This window comes from Takifugu flavidus, chromosome 7 (assembly GCF_003711565.1).
Source record: "Takifugu flavidus isolate HTHZ2018 chromosome 7, ASM371156v2, whole genome shotgun sequence".
Taxonomy (NCBI): domain Eukaryota; kingdom Metazoa; phylum Chordata; class Actinopteri; order Tetraodontiformes; family Tetraodontidae; genus Takifugu; species Takifugu flavidus.
In genome coordinates, this window is record NC_079526.1 from 12,834,023 (window position 1) to 12,851,260 (window position 17,238).

General features: G+C 43.7%; 1 protein-coding gene across 5 annotated transcripts; it reads left to right on the plus strand.

Moving 5' to 3' along the window:
* The first annotated feature begins 274 nt into the window (after positions 1-274).
* LOC130528869 (sentrin-specific protease 3-like) lies at positions 275-6,340 on the plus strand. Of its 5 annotated transcripts, none has more exons than XR_008951420.1 (11): positions 347-563; positions 1,188-2,865; positions 3,056-3,161; positions 3,409-3,556; positions 3,683-3,730; positions 3,818-3,895; positions 4,140-4,277; positions 4,438-4,521; positions 4,962-5,012; positions 5,205-5,458; positions 5,537-6,340. XR_008951420.1 is itself a non-coding variant. In XM_057038672.1 (10 exons), exons 2-10 carry the CDS (start codon positions 1,449-1,451, stop codon positions 5,313-5,315), a joined length of 2,181 nt encoding a protein of 726 aa, XP_056894652.1. In that variant the 5' UTR covers positions 275-406; positions 1,188-1,448; the 3' UTR covers positions 5,316-6,340. The 5 variants fall into 5 exon arrangements, 3 of the variants coding, with proteins under 3 accessions (XP_056894652.1, XP_056894650.1, XP_056894651.1); XR_008951421.1 differs by having other exon boundaries at positions 5,540-6,340; XM_057038672.1 differs by having other exon boundaries at positions 275-406; positions 5,205-6,340.
* The last annotated feature ends 10,898 nt before the right edge of the window (positions 6,341-17,238 follow it).

Sequence of the window (17,238 nt, forward strand, 5' to 3'; positions counted from 1 at the left end):
AATCTTGCGTCAGTATTTAATCATTAACTCTGTAAAGTTTTATAATATGAAATAAAGAAAATACACATTAAAATAAAAAGAAAAATGTGCCGCACACAATGAATTTATCTCATACTGCCACCTGCTGGACGTATTGTGTAAAAGGCCTGCTGCAAATAGTAATTTCAACCTCTTGGCTTTTATTTCTAAAGACACCGCTTTTAAACACGAGTAAAGGGGAAAGACGCGTCGCACACACAGTGGCTGAGCGCTCAATCTGGCCAGATCAAATCGGAATATCCCGGCCAGATTAAATCGGAATATCCTGAGGCGGCCTGCGGTCGAGCCGGGGTGTGACGTCATCAGCGAGGGACGGCAGCTAAGAATGTGTCTTGAAATCGTTGTTAGCCGCTATTTCGTTGACAAGGTAGTGATCGTGCCCGTTTGCTTCGTTTTCGCCTCCCGTCGCCCGTTTCTCTTGATATTATTTACAGCTGCTCATTTGCTGCGCGTTAACAAAAAAAAGCAGCATCATTTCGACTGAAAATGGAAGAAGCGAATCAGGTCGCTGCTTTGTTTCGTTGGTATGTGTTTTGTCTGCAACTAGCTAGCTTTGCTAGCTGTGGTGGAAATAAGTTCTTCAAAACTTCCTGAAATGTGATAGTTAAATGATGTGCTTCATTTGTTGTAAGACTATTTGAATTTTGGATGGTCTGTATTTATTACTTCACTACCTACAGTATTGGTTCTAATGAATTACACGAGTAATAGGATTTTAACGAAATGGGGTGAAATATGAATATAACACAAGATTTCCAAAGATTGTTTTGCATGCATATTTGCATCTGTGCAACTTTTTAGTTACTAATGGTAGTTATAATGGTAATGGAGCTATTTCTACATATATTTTTCAGGAAAAGCATTTTTGCAAATCTCGTCTATCTGTTGTTTGTTGTTATTATTCTGCACCATATACAAGTTATTTGCAAGCCAAATTAGTGCAAACAGTATGAAGCTATAATTTTTGAAATAATTGACACTGTTATTGTGTTGTCATGCATAAACTCAAACTCAATTCTTGCATGTTTTTTTTTTATTAAGCAAAAATGTTATTACTGTACTGAAATATTTTTTTCTGGACAATATATATACATACATATATATTTCTGACTCCTTCTGACTATCTGGTTTCCATTCTGTCTGTTTAGGAGATGATGACGTTCGATGCCAAGTCTTTTCATCACTGAGGAACACACAATACCTTCTCTGTTGTATGCCGACTCATCTGTCACCACTCTGGTGGAGGAAAGGTTTATGACAATTTCTTAAATACACAGTGCAAAAGCTTGAGGAAGGAATGTAAATCATAGAAAGCGTATAATTATACATAAAATTCAGAGGCAAGAAGAGAACTTAACTGTAAAAGAGGGGGTGTTAGGGATGGGGATTATGAACCAAAGAAGGGCGTCATGGTTCACAGCAGCTCTGCATCCCCAATGAAAACAACACCATTAGCTTCACCTCATCTGACAGTTCCCGCGACAACACCACCTCTGCAAGCTGATTCTTCCCAATCTCCATCTGGAGATATTTCAGAAAAGGACCAAACCCAAACACCTGACACGTGTCACACTAAAGGTCTTCCTTCCAACTCAGAGCTGACCCTGGCCTGTTCTCTCAGTCCTACTACTGTTGATCCAACTGTTGTGACCTTAGCCAAAGTGTACGCTGCTGTAGATGCCGCGCCAACGTTTGTAGCCGTCGCTAAGCCTCTTGATACTAACCTGACCCCAGCATCACCCGCAGTGACACCATCCCCAAGCCAAGGCCCCCTCAATGGTCGTACATCCAGCAGAAAGAGGACTCCAAAGGCCTGTGACTGTTGTGGCCACAACAGTAAAGCACACAATGTCAGGGCTGCGGGCCGGGGGAGGGGAAGGGGGCGAGGAAGAGGCAAGGCAGGTAGCAGTGAAGTCTTCGACACTCCAAAGAGGAACGAACACGACCAACAGAATCATGTCAAATGTTTGAATTGGCCCAATGAGACAGTAAGGGAAATTGAGTGTGAAGGCTACGCAAATGAAAAGGTGCAAATGACCAAAATGACAATATTAGTAGCTGATGGAACAGGAAGGAATGAAGAGAACAAGGATTACATGTCGGTGGGCGGTTCACTGATGGATGGTATTGAAGGGCAGCAGGACGGTGAAGATGTGCTGATGCCGTCAGGGGTGGCAGATTGGGGGAGGGGAGAAGTCGGAGTTACACCTGTAGCCAAAATGGAAGTCAAAGGTGGAAGGAGGGGGGGTTGTGGAGCTGATATGAAGAATTGTAAGACAAATGTCCTACCTCAAGTAGCCTTTGTGCAAACTCATGGACTAAACAGAGATGCAGAGATGGACCACATAGTGTCTGACTGGAGCTCAGATAAATCTGCGGAGAATGGAGACACTGTAAGTTTGTCTGACACTGAACCAGAAGAGGAGGCGAAGGGAGGTGCCGTGAATGCGAGCGGAATGGAAAATGGGCTGCCCCCCTATCTGGGCCCCCCTCTTTCCACTCGGGACCTTGACACGGAGATGCAGGTGGACCTGCATCCTGATGAAATCAACTCTCCATCATCTGTGTCTGTGTCTAACGGCAGCGGCTCGGCACCCACCAACGTGGGCCTCCCTGAAACACACATGGAGGTTCAAGCCGCTCAGTCGGATCCACATGCTCCTATGACAATATCCATCATAGACCACCTCTGGGCATTAAGAGACCACGGACTCTACTGTCTGCCTGGAACCTGGGAGAAGGACCTGGAACGAGCGTCGGGCCCAGATGGCAGACAGACGGAGGTTGAAGAGGAGAGCAGGGAGCATCTTATTGATCTGATTCATGGTGAGAAGGCAGTTGTTTATTATTCACATGAATATATGTCTTCTGTCTTATGTTTGCGCAACCAATTAGGATTAAAGACCTTTCAAACATACCTTGTTTTTCTTTTCCCATTAACATCATGGAACATATCACTCTCCATTTGATTAATATTTATGTTGTAATAATCTCTGTGATGCTGACATCCTCTCAGAGTTTCTGGAAAGCTTCTACATCAAGTATGGAAGTTTCATTCCTCTGAGTCAGGCCGATGTCCTGGAATACCTGAAGAAGAACGGCAACTCGGACCTCAGCCACAGGTTTTTAAAAGCACACACTTCCAGGCGGACACATACAGTTGGTGCGTTGAATCAGTGCTTCACACATCTGTTGAGAGAGACCAAACCTCAGATTTCCACTGTAAATCAAAGCACGCCTGATTCCATCATACAAAAATCTCAAAGAACTGAGGAGAGTTCAAACGTTCTGGACACACATTTGTTACATTTTAAAGCTCTCTGCCATTTCTCTTTTAAGTTTGGCCTCCTCTCCCTGTTTTTGTTGTAGGAGCGTGGATCTCAAAGGGGAGATAGCTCGATACAGGGCGGGGCTGGCCTCTGCTCCTGTCGCAGGCTTCATGGTGATGTACAACAAACACAGCCTGAGCCTGGAGGACCTCGGCACCCTGGAGGAACAGAATTGGATAAACGATCAGGTAAAGAGGGCAGAAGAAGTGAGGCAGCCACGGAAAAGGTTGCTTTACTGATAAGGAAGTTCCTTTCCACAAAAATGGAACTGAATCCAGAACTCTTATGTTGGAACTTCCCTCTTTGCCTGTCAGATTATCAACATGTATGGTGAGCTGATCATGGAGAAAACCCAACACAAGGTAAACCAGGGTGTGTTTTTCCTTTGAATCACAGCTCACACTCACACACCGACCGTGTGATTAATGATTCTTTCATGATTCTCTCAGGTTCATTTTTTCAACAGTTTTTTCCACAAGCAGCTGGTTGCTAAGGGTTACGACGGTGTGAAGAGATGGACAAAAAAAGTAAGGAGGAAATGGGAATGAATTGGTTTTTAACGGTATTACTGTAGCTTAGAAGATATGTAACTCAGGATGTGGAGCCTAGTGGATAAATATGTCACAGTCATGAGTCGGGTTGAGAGCAGCGGTCGCTGCAGGAAGTTCTAGAGTTCTAAACATCAACGTTGCTCTGACAGGAGACACTTAAAGCATTTAAAAACACCTTAATCTAATTTGTGTCTGAGTAAACTTTGGGGATTTTTTCCAGGTGGACTTGTTCTCCAAGACGCTGTTACTATTTCCCATTCACTTAGAAATCCACTGGTCTCTCATTACGGTCACCATGGAAACCAAAACCATCAGCTACTATGACAGCCAAGGCATTGTCTTCAGACACACTACTGATGTGAGTGTCACTGAGTTCAGATTGGAGAAAAGCTGTTTGTCAGCAGTGAGATGGTGACAGTTGCACCTTTAACAGCGTTACCTTTGGACATGGAGATGTTTTTGACCCCAGAACACCGTTTATTACATCCAATAATGTCAGGTTTGTCATTTACCTTCAGAACATTATGAAGTATCTTTTGTCTGAAGCAAAAGAGAAGGAGCAGACGGCTTTCCAGAAAGGATGGAAGATTAGCATCATTAAGGTAAACTTTATATCATCTGCTTGAAGATGCACTTAAATGTTCTATAACTTTGAGTAAATACCTTCATTGGTGTCCCCCCCCCCCCCCCCCCCCCGCCGCTGCTGAAGGTTAGCATAACCACTCTTATCATGATATAGTTGAAACCTCCAATGACCAGCTTTCTCACAGAATAGTCATGTGATCCGTCTGAGCCGTTCTTCCAGAATTCTACTGGTTTGGATGCTCAAACCAGTAGAATTCTGGATTGTTTTGGGTCTGAATTGACTCTTTTTTGATGACCTGACCTGTTTCAAATCCCACTGTCCTAAACAGTAACAGTAACTGGAACACTGTCCTCAAACGTGGCTGGTTGCTCTAATCAGACCTTCAAGGTTTCACTTCAGGTAAAGGTTGATTTTGTTTGCTTTGCTCCACATAATTGGGGCGTCTTGTCTCCGCAGGGCATTCCTCATCAGAAGAACGACAGCGACTGCGGGGTTTTTGTTCTTGAGGTAACAGATTCTTCTTCTCCTTCCTCCCTTTCCCTGCAGCTCTTTTCATCTTTCTCTCTCATCATTGATTGCTATTCCTCTAAAGGCTCTGAAGACGCCGGAGGGCGTCTGCTTGCCGTCTACTTCCAGCCTTTCGGCCTCTCTGTGGATGTGGATTACTTACTGTTTTATCTGTCTGTCTCGTGCTCGCAGTACTGCCGCCGTCTCTCCATGAAGCAGCCTCTGCACTTCAGCCAGGAGGACATGCCCGGCATTCGCAAGAGAATCTATAAGGAGCTGTGTGACTATGGCCTCAATGATTGATTGACTCCCAGATTCTGTCAGATGGTCTGCTTGACTGAGGAGCAGTTACATAAGCTATTTGGTATTCCAGAGAGTGCAGGGGGCCTGTCTTGTTGTCTGGCAGGCAGAAGAGTGACGCTTCAGCTGCAGCCCCGGCGAGCTCAGTAAGGAGCCGTCGCAAAGCAGATTTCTATTTGCATTTTTGCAAAGAACTACTGATGTGGCCCTCTACTGACCCACAGCAGATGCTGGATCCACATGGACTGACTTCAGTGTTCCAGATTTCATCCTGATGACCAAAGGACACAGAGCAGTGTTGGTTTGGACTTGCAGGCAAGTGTCGTTCCAGCCTGGACCAATGGGACGGAACCTTTGATTCTCAGTTTGAGTGGCCTTAACTCCCATACGGCCATTTTAAACTGATGTGTTTTTAACTGTTGCCTTTATATTGGACTCTGCAGCAGTCTCATTCTTACAGTCATGCTCACCGAACAGGTCAAGGACGGTAAGTTGCAGTGGACCAGCTGGAAAACTGGCACCAAACAGGCTAATGGCACATTTCACAGTTTAAGTCAGGGACGTAATTCCTCGGTCTTTTGCTTAAAATTTTAGGTTTTGATGCATTTCTCCACGTTTCTCTGCAAATCTGCTAAATTCTTTTTGTTCACTTCTGTTTTGCTTTGCTGTGATCACTTTTTTTGCACAGTTTTCATTATTTTAAACTCAATCCCTGCACATGTTGATAACCTCTATTTGAATCCAGCACTTCGGGTTTGCAAATGGGTGTTAATGCAGCAAAACAGCAAAGTTCCATTCAGCTATAGAGGTTGTCATTTCCTTCACCACAGTGAAGAACACGTTGGCACAGCTGCTGAAAGGCTTCTGTCCATCCTCTTTTTGGTTGTTATCCTCACATGCATATGTATATTTAAAGATTGTATTGTACATTTGCGGGCCTATTACTGTACCTGCTGGCCTTGGCTGAAACCCCCAATTGTTCCTGTTCTGTTTTTATTATTATTGTTATTATTAAAAGGTTAAACTGTTGGCTTTCACTGTCAGTAATTATGGAAGTAAAATAAGTTCAACGTCCTTTCATACTGCCCACGTGAAAGGAAGTTACAGTCATCTCCTATTCAAATAAAATCTGCAGAATGTACAGTAGAAAAAATGAAGCGGTTGCAGTATATCTATATCTAAGTATATCTATATATGACCACTAGAGGGAGCAACACGGCAGCATTTCTCCTGTTTGTCCCTGAGGTTGGGATCAAGCCTGACTGTTCTGGAGATTTCAGTATTCTGACATGGCTGCTTGCCTGCAGACTGAGGGATGTTTTTTTGTTTTTTTTAAATACGCTGAGTAACATCACACAGAGCCTTTAGTGTGTGGTTATATTCCAAAATAAATGACAAGTTGCTCCTGTTGACTTCCTGATTATTATGTAATTAACTCTGGACTCTGCACATCGAGCATCAACATTATTTGTCTAACCCAATTTCATGCTGGGGACTTAAAGCTCCAGCTGCAGTTCTGGGTCAAAGTGGGGACTTTTCCATGGAGAGCAGGGCCAGTGTATTCAGCCTCCCCTGGCTATGGTGTTTCTGATAAAGTTAAAAACATTAAAACCTCCAATTTCTTTAACATAAATACCTCTCCTGCAAACCTTTGTTGACCCTTTGACCCTGGTGGCTGTAGTGGGCATTGGGGTAAACATCTGTCCATATGCAGTGCCCATCCTGCATCACACATCTGGAAGATTAGCTGATCCTCAGGAGATTTTTCCTGCACAGACATGGATGCCAAGAGCTTAAGAACATATGTTTGGCCATGTTTTTCAACCTACACAAAAAACACCTACCCCCAAATAAAGACTGAGAAATAATGAAAAGGCTTTGAAGAATAAAAGCCTAATTTTACGAGTGACGGATGCGATAATTACTTTTTATCACATAATTTATGTTTACTGTGTCTATCCTTTTTGTTTCCGACCAGCCAGAGCAATGATAATGGCTGCCACACGCGTTAAATGGAGCTGATTTAATTTAAACCACCCTAATGGCGTTAAGCGTGGACTCTGTGCAGTAATGGTGCATCATCTTCCACTAAATGTGATTCAGCTCTGCACAGAAGCTGTTGAGCTCCCTTCCATCAGCAGAATCGATGATGGGACCACCAGAAACCTGCGGCCTTCTGCCTGCTGGTGTTTTAAGAATATCCATGAAAAGTCTGTGAGAATCAGAAAACAAACCCCAAAAACCTTTACTCGCGCGTTCAACGGCAAACTGAAATCTCTTCTTCAAGAGACACAGAGAAGCACTCTCATAAAGGAAGAAAGGCCCAGAGTTCAGAGCATCGTAATTATTCAGTTCATTCACATTCATCCACGTGCACGTTGGCCTTTGACAGGTGAATATAATGATGCCTAATAACAAAGGCTCTGTCTCAGCCACCAGGCAGCCAACACGTGCGCTGCCGATTCATGACAGAACTGGTGAACAACGTTGACTGAGTGTTTCGGAATAATAGCATCACACAGTCAATACCCAACCGCCCCCCCCCCCCCCACCCAACACCCCCCCACCCCACAAACCCAGCTGCCTGCTCTACAACAGATGGGTTTTCTTAATCTCCCTCTTCATCCCCTCCAACTTTTCCCTCACTGTGTGAAGCTGCATCAGCTGTTTGACTGTAAATACCACCACACACACACACACACACACACACACACACACACACACACACACACATTATGTAACCTCCTTTGCCATCATCCTGGTGCCCTTTAGCTGAATCCAAACACATCCTGGTGTCTTGTCTTCTCATCCTTCTCAGGTTTACTCCACAGCTGCTGGTTTTCCTTAGCTGCAGAATACATCACTGGGCCAGTTTACATGACCGGGAGAGTCCAATAACTGGGAGTCATCAGGTAATCGCAATAGAATCCAAGGTTCAGATGCACTTCAGAAATGCGTTAATAAAAAACAAAACAAAACGTGGTTTCAGTCTGTGTTGCGTTGGGAGAATGTGGGTGGGGAGTGATGTTAGCGGCTCATCAGCAACGTTCCACAGCTAAACACCGTGTTTGGTTTATGATTTGTGTTTGGTTTGCAGATTCCACATATTAGAATGATGGTTTATGCATCTGTTTACATGATGACTTGAATTATCTGGTAATTCCAGACTGCAGACTATGGTCATGTGATCAGAGAAGCTGCCAACTCCTGCTGCCTTCTGTTATTGTCACACTGTGTCCTTGAGCAATATAAAAAAGGTTGTTGGTTGTTGGCAGACAACAAGCCGACGTCACACCGATGGTTAGAAGGAGATTTGAAGATTCTGCGTGTGCACCTAGAAATAAAAGGGACAAGAACAGAAATTCTCTTTCTGTCCTCCTCCATCCCAGAATAATTGTGCTTGAAATGATTGCATGACAAGTGGTTGAGGCTGGACTGCAGAAGCGAGTGGAAATCTTCATTTCTGAGGTTTATTTACGTTAAACATGCTGTACATTGTTAGACTGTAAACCTGTGCTCTCTCTCTCTCTTCTTCCCTCTTGTTTTACAACCAAAGTAAATATTTAATCGCTATATTTTTCTGGGTTAGTTGTTAATGGAGATAGAGGCATGCACATGTGTATGTGTGTAAGTGAGTGTCTGTGTGTGTGTGTGTGTGTGTGTGTGTGTGTGTGTGTGAGAGAGAGAGAGAGAGAGAGAGAGAGAGAGTGTTTCATGCCACTTACTGCATGATGGTAAAAGCTACTGCAAGACTTTGCCTATAAATCTTTTCTGCAGTTTGTGTGTATGTGTATGTGTGTGTGTTTACCTACCATCTGAGGACAATCTCAGAGTAAAAATGGGTTGCTACTCTTTGTCGGACCCATACTGCTTGTGTGTTATTGTATTCTGCCAGAATTGCACCAATCACTTGTTGGCTGATTGAAATAATGACCCGGTGGGAGTCCAGGATCACATTTTTACTGCCTGATTGCAGGTCTGAAATCGCATGCACAACTCAGTATTGTGCAACATATATATGTTTTGTTTTGCTCACAAATAAGTCTGATTGGGTCTGATTATATAGATGTGAACTGTTGCATTTATTGACAATGGCCAGTGTCAGAGCCAGGAAGCTACTTTGGATTGTCTGTTGTTTTTTTTCTCCTGTTGGGGTTTGCTCTTCTCAGGAAATATCCAGGTGCCAATATTACATGCTCCAGAAGTTGTCATTTTAACCTGTTCACCGCTACAAATTGAATGGTGTCTCCTACACATTTACATTGCAGGTGCACCTGCACTACCCACACAGTTGCCCTGTTAGACCCTCTTCTATCATACTGTTGAACTGCACAGATGCAGACCTAAGAATAAATCCCCCTGGCTCGTTACCAATCATTAGGAACCAACCCTGCTCACTCTGGCTCCACCTTTACCCTCTGCTACCATCTGGAAGGTGCTCTTGAATGGAAGACTTCCTTTATACACTCATATATCCACATGATTCTCTGGAAATTACATTCTGCAAAGTGTTGAAAGTCTTTAATTGTGGTGAGTGTGATGTGTACAAAGATGGGATGGTTCCTGGTTTTTAAGTAGAGCAAAAATGAAGCAGGTGGGACATTATGCCTGAAATCATGGAGAGGAGCTGATGGAAAAACCTGTTCTGCAATAATGTGGGAGGATGTGATGAAGAGTCAGTTCAGCCTCAAATGAAGATGAATCAGCTGAGGCAAAAATTGCCTCCACATGTTGTGTAACCGCACGCGTGGCGTGCGGCGTGCGCGTGTGTGTCTGCACAAGGTGGTGGTGGAGTAATGTTGGTGAGTCACGTCTGGAGATCAGGGTTGGAGGACTAAGCGGTTAAAAACGTATACTGTAAAAGAGTGAGACGCTGCAGCGTGTAGGCAAAAACACTTAGCACGTCTCACTCCCTGCAGGGAGAGCAGGGAGAGCAGGGAGAGCAGGGAGAGAGAAACAGAGAGAAACAGAGAGACAAGAAGAAAGTGAGGGGGGGGTGTAGAGAGAGAATGAGAGAGACTTAGAGAGGGAGAGAGAGAGACAGAGAGGGAGAGAGAGAGAGAGAAGAGAGAGAGAGAGAGAGAGAGACTTTACTTGGTAACAAAGTGCAGCAAAACTGGCTTCAGCAGCAGCATCTGGTGATATTAAAGGCTTCTAAAAGGAGGTTCTTTTTAAGTTCAGGTTTTGTTTCAATCATTCATATCATGCAACCCCCCCCCCCACACACACACACATTTTTGTTCGTATCCTCCATTTACTGCCTTATACTATACTATATTATATTTATATTATATATATTATGTTATATATATATTATATTATAATATACTATATTATATTTACTCTAAATTGATGGTCCAGCGTTGAAGTGTTTGCGTTCTGCCTCCCCTGAGGTGGCGGCGAGGCACATTCCGTGTGTTCACTAGCGTCTCCAGCATAAACCTCAACCTCCCACCGTCACCAGCGTTTTTCCCCACTCTTGACCTTTATGTCTGCAGACGTGTGAGCCCCCCTGACACTGCACGCCGTGCTCAGAGGAAACTGAGGCCGTAATCCAACTCCCACCCCAGAACTGAGCCGTGATGCACAAACACCGCCGCTGCTTTCCAGCTTGGAGCTGATGCGTTTCTGCAACAGACCTAAAAAGGGGTGTTTTTTTAAAATGTGAGATTATCGTGTTGTGGTACCCAACACCAATAACACAGAAGCCTGTGTGATATTCAGCATAGAAGGTCAGGGGTCAAACAGAACAGAAATCCACAGAATGAGAAATTTACCATTGAATGCACATGTGATTTTCTGGTAAGCTGCAGAGGATAAGAATTATTCCAGTGAAATATTCCATGATTGCTATTGAATGAATAATGTCTGAATGTGAATTTGTTTTTTATGTCCTCACATTGACCAAAGTCTTCATTCTTCTGGCCAAACGGGGTCATGTTTGAGGAGCGGGGACATAATTTAAGGGAAAAGACATGCTTTTATGCTTAGAATTGGGTGATGGTTAGAGTTAGGATAGATCGGGTCAGGAGCTGGGTAATGTATTAAGTCAATGAACATCCATACAATGATAGAAAAGTGAGGATGTGTGTGTGTGTGTGTGTGTGTGTGGTGTGAGTGTACTTGCTGATGTGCACTTGACCATAAGCATCCCTATCCAACCACCAGATGGTCACACTTCCTAATCAAGAATCTCTCACTTAAGTAGCAAATCCCCTTGAAAAACATACACACACACACACACACACACACACACACACACACACACACACAAGCGTAACCTTCCACAGTGCATGTAAACACATCGTTAGAGCATGAACTTGCATAACTTCATACATCACGGCATCCTGGCATTTATGAAACAATTCAAGTGGAATTCAGCAAATATTGTCTGTTCAATTGGATGCTAAAATAGCTCCATGTCACAGAAGAAGAGACGGAAGAAATAAGCGAAATAAGCTTAGCCTGTTGAAATCACAACAGGAATTAAAATCATCTTAACCCATTATGTTGCTGAGGGATAAAAATAAGGTCTCCACCGTTGAGTCAGACTGTGTTGTAGAAGGATCTCGCTGCATGCCGAGAGGTTTCAGAGTTCCTTCCCCTTTTAGTTCAGACTGATCCTTTTGTTCCCTCTGTGGCTGCAAACTGCAGCTCAGGTTTTGAATCAAAGTACATACAAACACGTACATCACATCTTCCACATTGACAGAAGTGATGTTTGCATCCTGGCATCCCATGAAGTTATTCAGAACGGTTTGTGCTACATGTGTGCACGCACACACACACACACACACACACAGGGCCTATCTGAGCCAGCAGGAAGCTGAGGGAAGCAGCATTGTGTGCTGTGCTGTGTGTAAAAACACTGAACGTGCGCTCCCAGTTTGATTGCTCACAGGCTCAGAATAGAGAGAATAGAGAGAATAGAGAGAATAGAGAGAATAGAGCAGAGATTGTAATTTCCTCTCATACTAGAGGCCGAGGCGCCTCCGGTTTATTGGCCCTAAACAAATACGCCGTCTCTCTCTCCTGCGTGTTTTTGTTTCACAATAAGTTCTTCTGTCTGTCAAGATCAATGTGGTGGTAATTTTTTTTTTGTTTTTAAAAAGCTTTCTCACGGATACAGGAAATAAAGAACACACACACCCCTTAATAGGACCTTTATAGACACCAGTTCTTAACCTAAACCCAGTTCTAACCTTAAAAACAAGTCCTAACCCTCAAATAGACAAAGTGTCCTCAGTTTGCTTGTAAAATGGAATAGAACTATCGAACCAAACACCAACAAATCCGCGAATTATATAATGTATCTGTAACTTGAGGTCAAAAGTGACTCCTCCTGCACCCTGAGGTGCTGAGATTACAGGTGAGTGATTTGGACGCGTCCATGAACGGACCATTTTCACCACGCTGCTGCCTCTTCACTGCTTGACTCCTCATTTCAATAGCAGAACTGCGCTTGCACTGGGAGATTAGACATGCTTTGTGGTGGCAGAGAGAAAGAGGATTTAGAAGAAAACAGAATAAAACAGCGTTTCTCTCTTTCAGGAAGGAAATGGAAAAGCACCAGCTAAATATATTCCAAATACGTCCTCTCCAAAGCAACAGAAAATAAGTAAAAGTAGCTCTAATGCTACACAAAAACGGCAGAATAATTTTGTGGATTTCTGTTTGTCACACACAGTTTTGGGTTTATTCCCCATGACAGTAATCAGATGATTTATTACAGTCAAAAAATAAATTAATTTAAAAAACTGTCTTGGTTTTTATTGTAGATCAGCTCAACTAGTAAATATGAGCTCAAGGGGATTATGTGGGACTAATGTCAGAATATATATATTATAATCTAGTTCCATCTTTCAGAACTCAGTCTGCAAGAGCAGGATTTTCCCAACGGCCTAATGAAGAGGAACATCCTGCTGACAGCATGAGCAGAGTAATTACATATGACATGACCCCCTGACCCAGTGACACACACATGCACACACATATGGAGGCTAAATGCAGCCATATTTACTGCATCAAAGAAAGAACATCTAAATATATGAACTCGCAGGAGAGCAATGTTCCCTTTTCCCCACATTATTCTCCCTCTGGCTGATGGAGCAGCACCAAGACAGATTACTCACTGAGGCATGGGAACCTCCTATGCTGCTGTAAATATCAGAAAATATTGCGAGAATTCACTGATCTAATGTCACTGGGATATATTAAGATTCCAGTTTGTACATAATAAGAAGACAGAGAATCATCTTCATGTTATTTACCTGCAATAACTTGTAATTTTCACGCACTTGTGCTGAAAATATCACACAGCTGCAGAAATGATGGAAATAATGGATGAAATTTTATGCTTTAGCCAGATTAGATGTATGTACATATATTTCCCAGGGGCTGATAAACACTCTCTTATGATACAAAGTTCATATTCATTAGCTCATTTCAGCCAGTATTAATGACTCTGTTGGGCCAACTTCACATCTTAGGTGGATTTATTTAAGCACAGGTGATTAATGTATTAAATTCAAACGAAAAGCAGCTTGATAATTTACCAAATGTGTCAGTTTTCTCTCTTCATATGAACAGAGAAGATGGATGAAATAAAGCAGCACATCAATCAAAGCGGGGGAACTAGACAAAGACCAGATGTGTAAAGTTAAGGATGACACATGAGGGACGAGCCTTCAAAATAAAACAGGAAACAGTCAGACGGAGGTCAGCAGACAGCAGCAGAAACCTTTAATGGTCCTTTTACTCTGCACAACCATTCAAAAGGTTTTCTGCTCACTCCAAATAAATACATTATATTATGTAAGAGCAATAACATCCATGAAGACTAGCAAGAACTGCATGAATTTACCTTTTTAGCAGCCGTATAGACTTTAACATCTTACAAGTACTCCAACATCTCTAAAAATAAGGAACGGCTCGTTTGTGCATTTGATATGGAGATATTTTAAATTCAGAATAACACGTGAGCTCTGTATCCGTTGATTTATCTATATTTCTAATATTTAAATCATATTGTTCGTGTCCAGCCTTTCCTTTTCTGTCGTCCCACAGCAGACTGGGTCTCTCACCGGCTCCGCATCTCAATTGGTCCACACGCGTCGTCTGCAGGGAGGGGGGATATGAAGGATGGTCGGGGGGGGACGCCGACTTTCTGAAGCGTTTCATCGGCGGAGGCGCGCACAGCCGCGTCTCTCTCTGACTTCAGCAAACGGCAGGAAAACTGGGAAACGGGAACCGGTCGGGTGTCAAACACGTTTTTAATGTCGAGGATTAAAAAAGTGGAAGAGATCAAAGGAGAAAACAAACAAACAAACAAACAGAAGAATCTGACCAGGAGTCTGGATTACTGCTCATCCCCGGGCTGCTGGGGAGTAGAAATCCCTGCAGAGGATGGCGAATTTAATCGCGGATACGGAATAAAAATCCATTTTTATGTGTGGAGAGTCGCTGTGTGTATCTCCCCCAGCCCTGAAACCAACACAGGCGTCAGGGTTCCCTTTGTCCGCCACGTGTGGAGCAGCCGGAGGAGGTAAGATGTGACTCGAGGCGGTCGAATCAGACTTTCTGATCTAATTTGCCAGACGTTGGTGCAGATTGATTTAGGGTTGCATTAATGCAGAGAGCACTGAATTAAATTGGCTTTTGGAGATGAAGACGTGGTTCCCCCCCTCTGTCACCATTCAATAGATCAAGTTCACCCCCAAACAAACAAAAAACTACACAGCTGATCTTCATGAAGGCAAATGTGTGCTAGTGTTCAGCAGGTATACATTTTAGCTCTAAAGCAGAAATTAGATGGCACATGTGCAGGATTCCTTTTTTGATGGTGCCTTCACTCATTAGCCTAAGTGAAGTTTATTAGCATTTAACTTGTTAAAATGTGCATCAGCAGTAAAAACCTGTAAATGTCATCTGCAGCAGCCTCAGGAAGGAGGTTATTTACAGTAGAAGACACTGACCACATGGATGCTTCTGTCTCATCCTGTTGACCTTATTTATATAAGTCAAGTCGTTATATTTATGCAGTGTTATATTGTGCAGCTGAAAGATCATGAACTGAAGCGCAGCTACAAAGGGAATCCCTCGTGGGTCGCTGAGTCACGGCGGGGACTCCCGGGAGCGACGGACCCGAGCCAGCAGGGTGCTCTAAAGGCAGCTGATGGTCCAGGCTACGCGAGAGTTTGATCTCAGCAGCGCTCTGTTTGAGTGACGGCGTAGCTCGGATGACACACACCCTCCGGAATCATCCCTTCCCTCGCTGATATCCATGTGTCACCGGTCATTCCATCCAAAACTGGGCTCCATCGATCGGTTGTGTCTCCCTCTGTAAGTGTGGAAACCCATTGATCCGTGAGCAGGGCTCTAAGAGGAGAGGCTCTTATGCTCAGCACATGGAGAGCAGCGAGATTCACACGTGTAATGTCGTACATTTACAAAGTATTTAACTGATGCGATTAGAGGACTGGAATAATTTACTTGACCCACTTCCAGGCTGTCAGCGAGCCCTCTATTATGTGTGCAAAGCGTGTGGTGTTGTTGGATGTACAGTGTGCTGTGCATACATATTAAGCCCTTTGAATATTCATTCCAGTAATCATGGAATAGTGCTGTGTGTGTGTGTGCACAGACCAGATAGCCTCCACAGAATAATGATTCAGCCATTAAGGAAGAATATTGGTAAACAGACAGAGAGTGATGGACCTCATCTCAGCTCCGAGTCTGCAGTGCTTTCTTTCTTTCTGTATTGATTTTGTTTTTAAAGCTAGTGCCCCCCCCCCCCTTCCCGTCATCTCCGCTTCATTTATGTGTTGGTATTATATAGCTGGTGACTGAGACGTTGCATTCACAGGGCAGCCACTCTGGGGGAAAAATAGGACTCTGGAGGCGACTGTTTGGGGTCCGGGCTCAACCTGCAACCGTCCAATTCCCAGTGGAACCAGCTGACCCACCGCAGCTGACCCTCCGGCCATCACCGTCTGGAACTCAGATCTGCCGGTCTGACAGTCTGTGCGTCGCCCCACGGGTCGCTGCTGTTGTTGAAGGTTCCATAACAACGGTCCACCAGGTGAGTTCTGCCGCACTCTCTCCTAAAAACACGCCACTCTCGGTGCTTTTCGATGATGTTTGCCCCCCCCCCTTCAAACCGGGTATTCTTCATTTATTAAGCCTGTTTTTTCCTCCAGTCCTTCAATCCAGTCCCAGTCTGATCTTCAGCCAGCTCCTGTCACTTTGCCATTTCAGCGTTATTATAAATAGTTTGAATGCAGCCTTCGATGGCAGAGCTCGTTCCTGACCTCTAATTAGACCCAATAAAGGCTCAGTTTGTATGTGCCGTTGTCCGAGCCAATGTTTGTCATTCGAAGGATGGGTCCAGGTCTTTTTTTGAAGTGATACACAACAATGCCATATTTGTTTTGCCTTTTTTAAAATGTTCTTGGCAGGTTCCACAGCTCTTCCCTCAGCCATGGAACTAAAAACAGGTGGATATGTTGGTATGCCAGCAAACATTTATGCTTTCTTTTTTTCACAAGTTTACAAGGTGAAGATGTTGGACATTTCCATCTGTGAGCGCTTGTTGGCTCATGCAGAGTTTGAGAGTGGCACACAGGTTGTGTATGTGTGTGTGTGTGCGCGTGTGTGTGTGTGTTTTGGTGTGAATTCTCAGTCATCCAGGGTTTAATCCTGTGACTCCACACCATTTTCTTTAGAACCAAGGAAGCCTTTTTGGATTAGAGGTGAAATATCATCTGGCTGGATGAAACAAGTTCCTGATGCACTTAGCAAGTACTCTTTGGAGTTCACAGACCGTGCACGTACAGACTTGTTACTTTTTAAGTGCTCGTTAAATGTCATGTGACCAATTAGTCAGTCAAAAAGTGTTAAACAGGCCTGTTCCCTGGTGTGTGTGTGT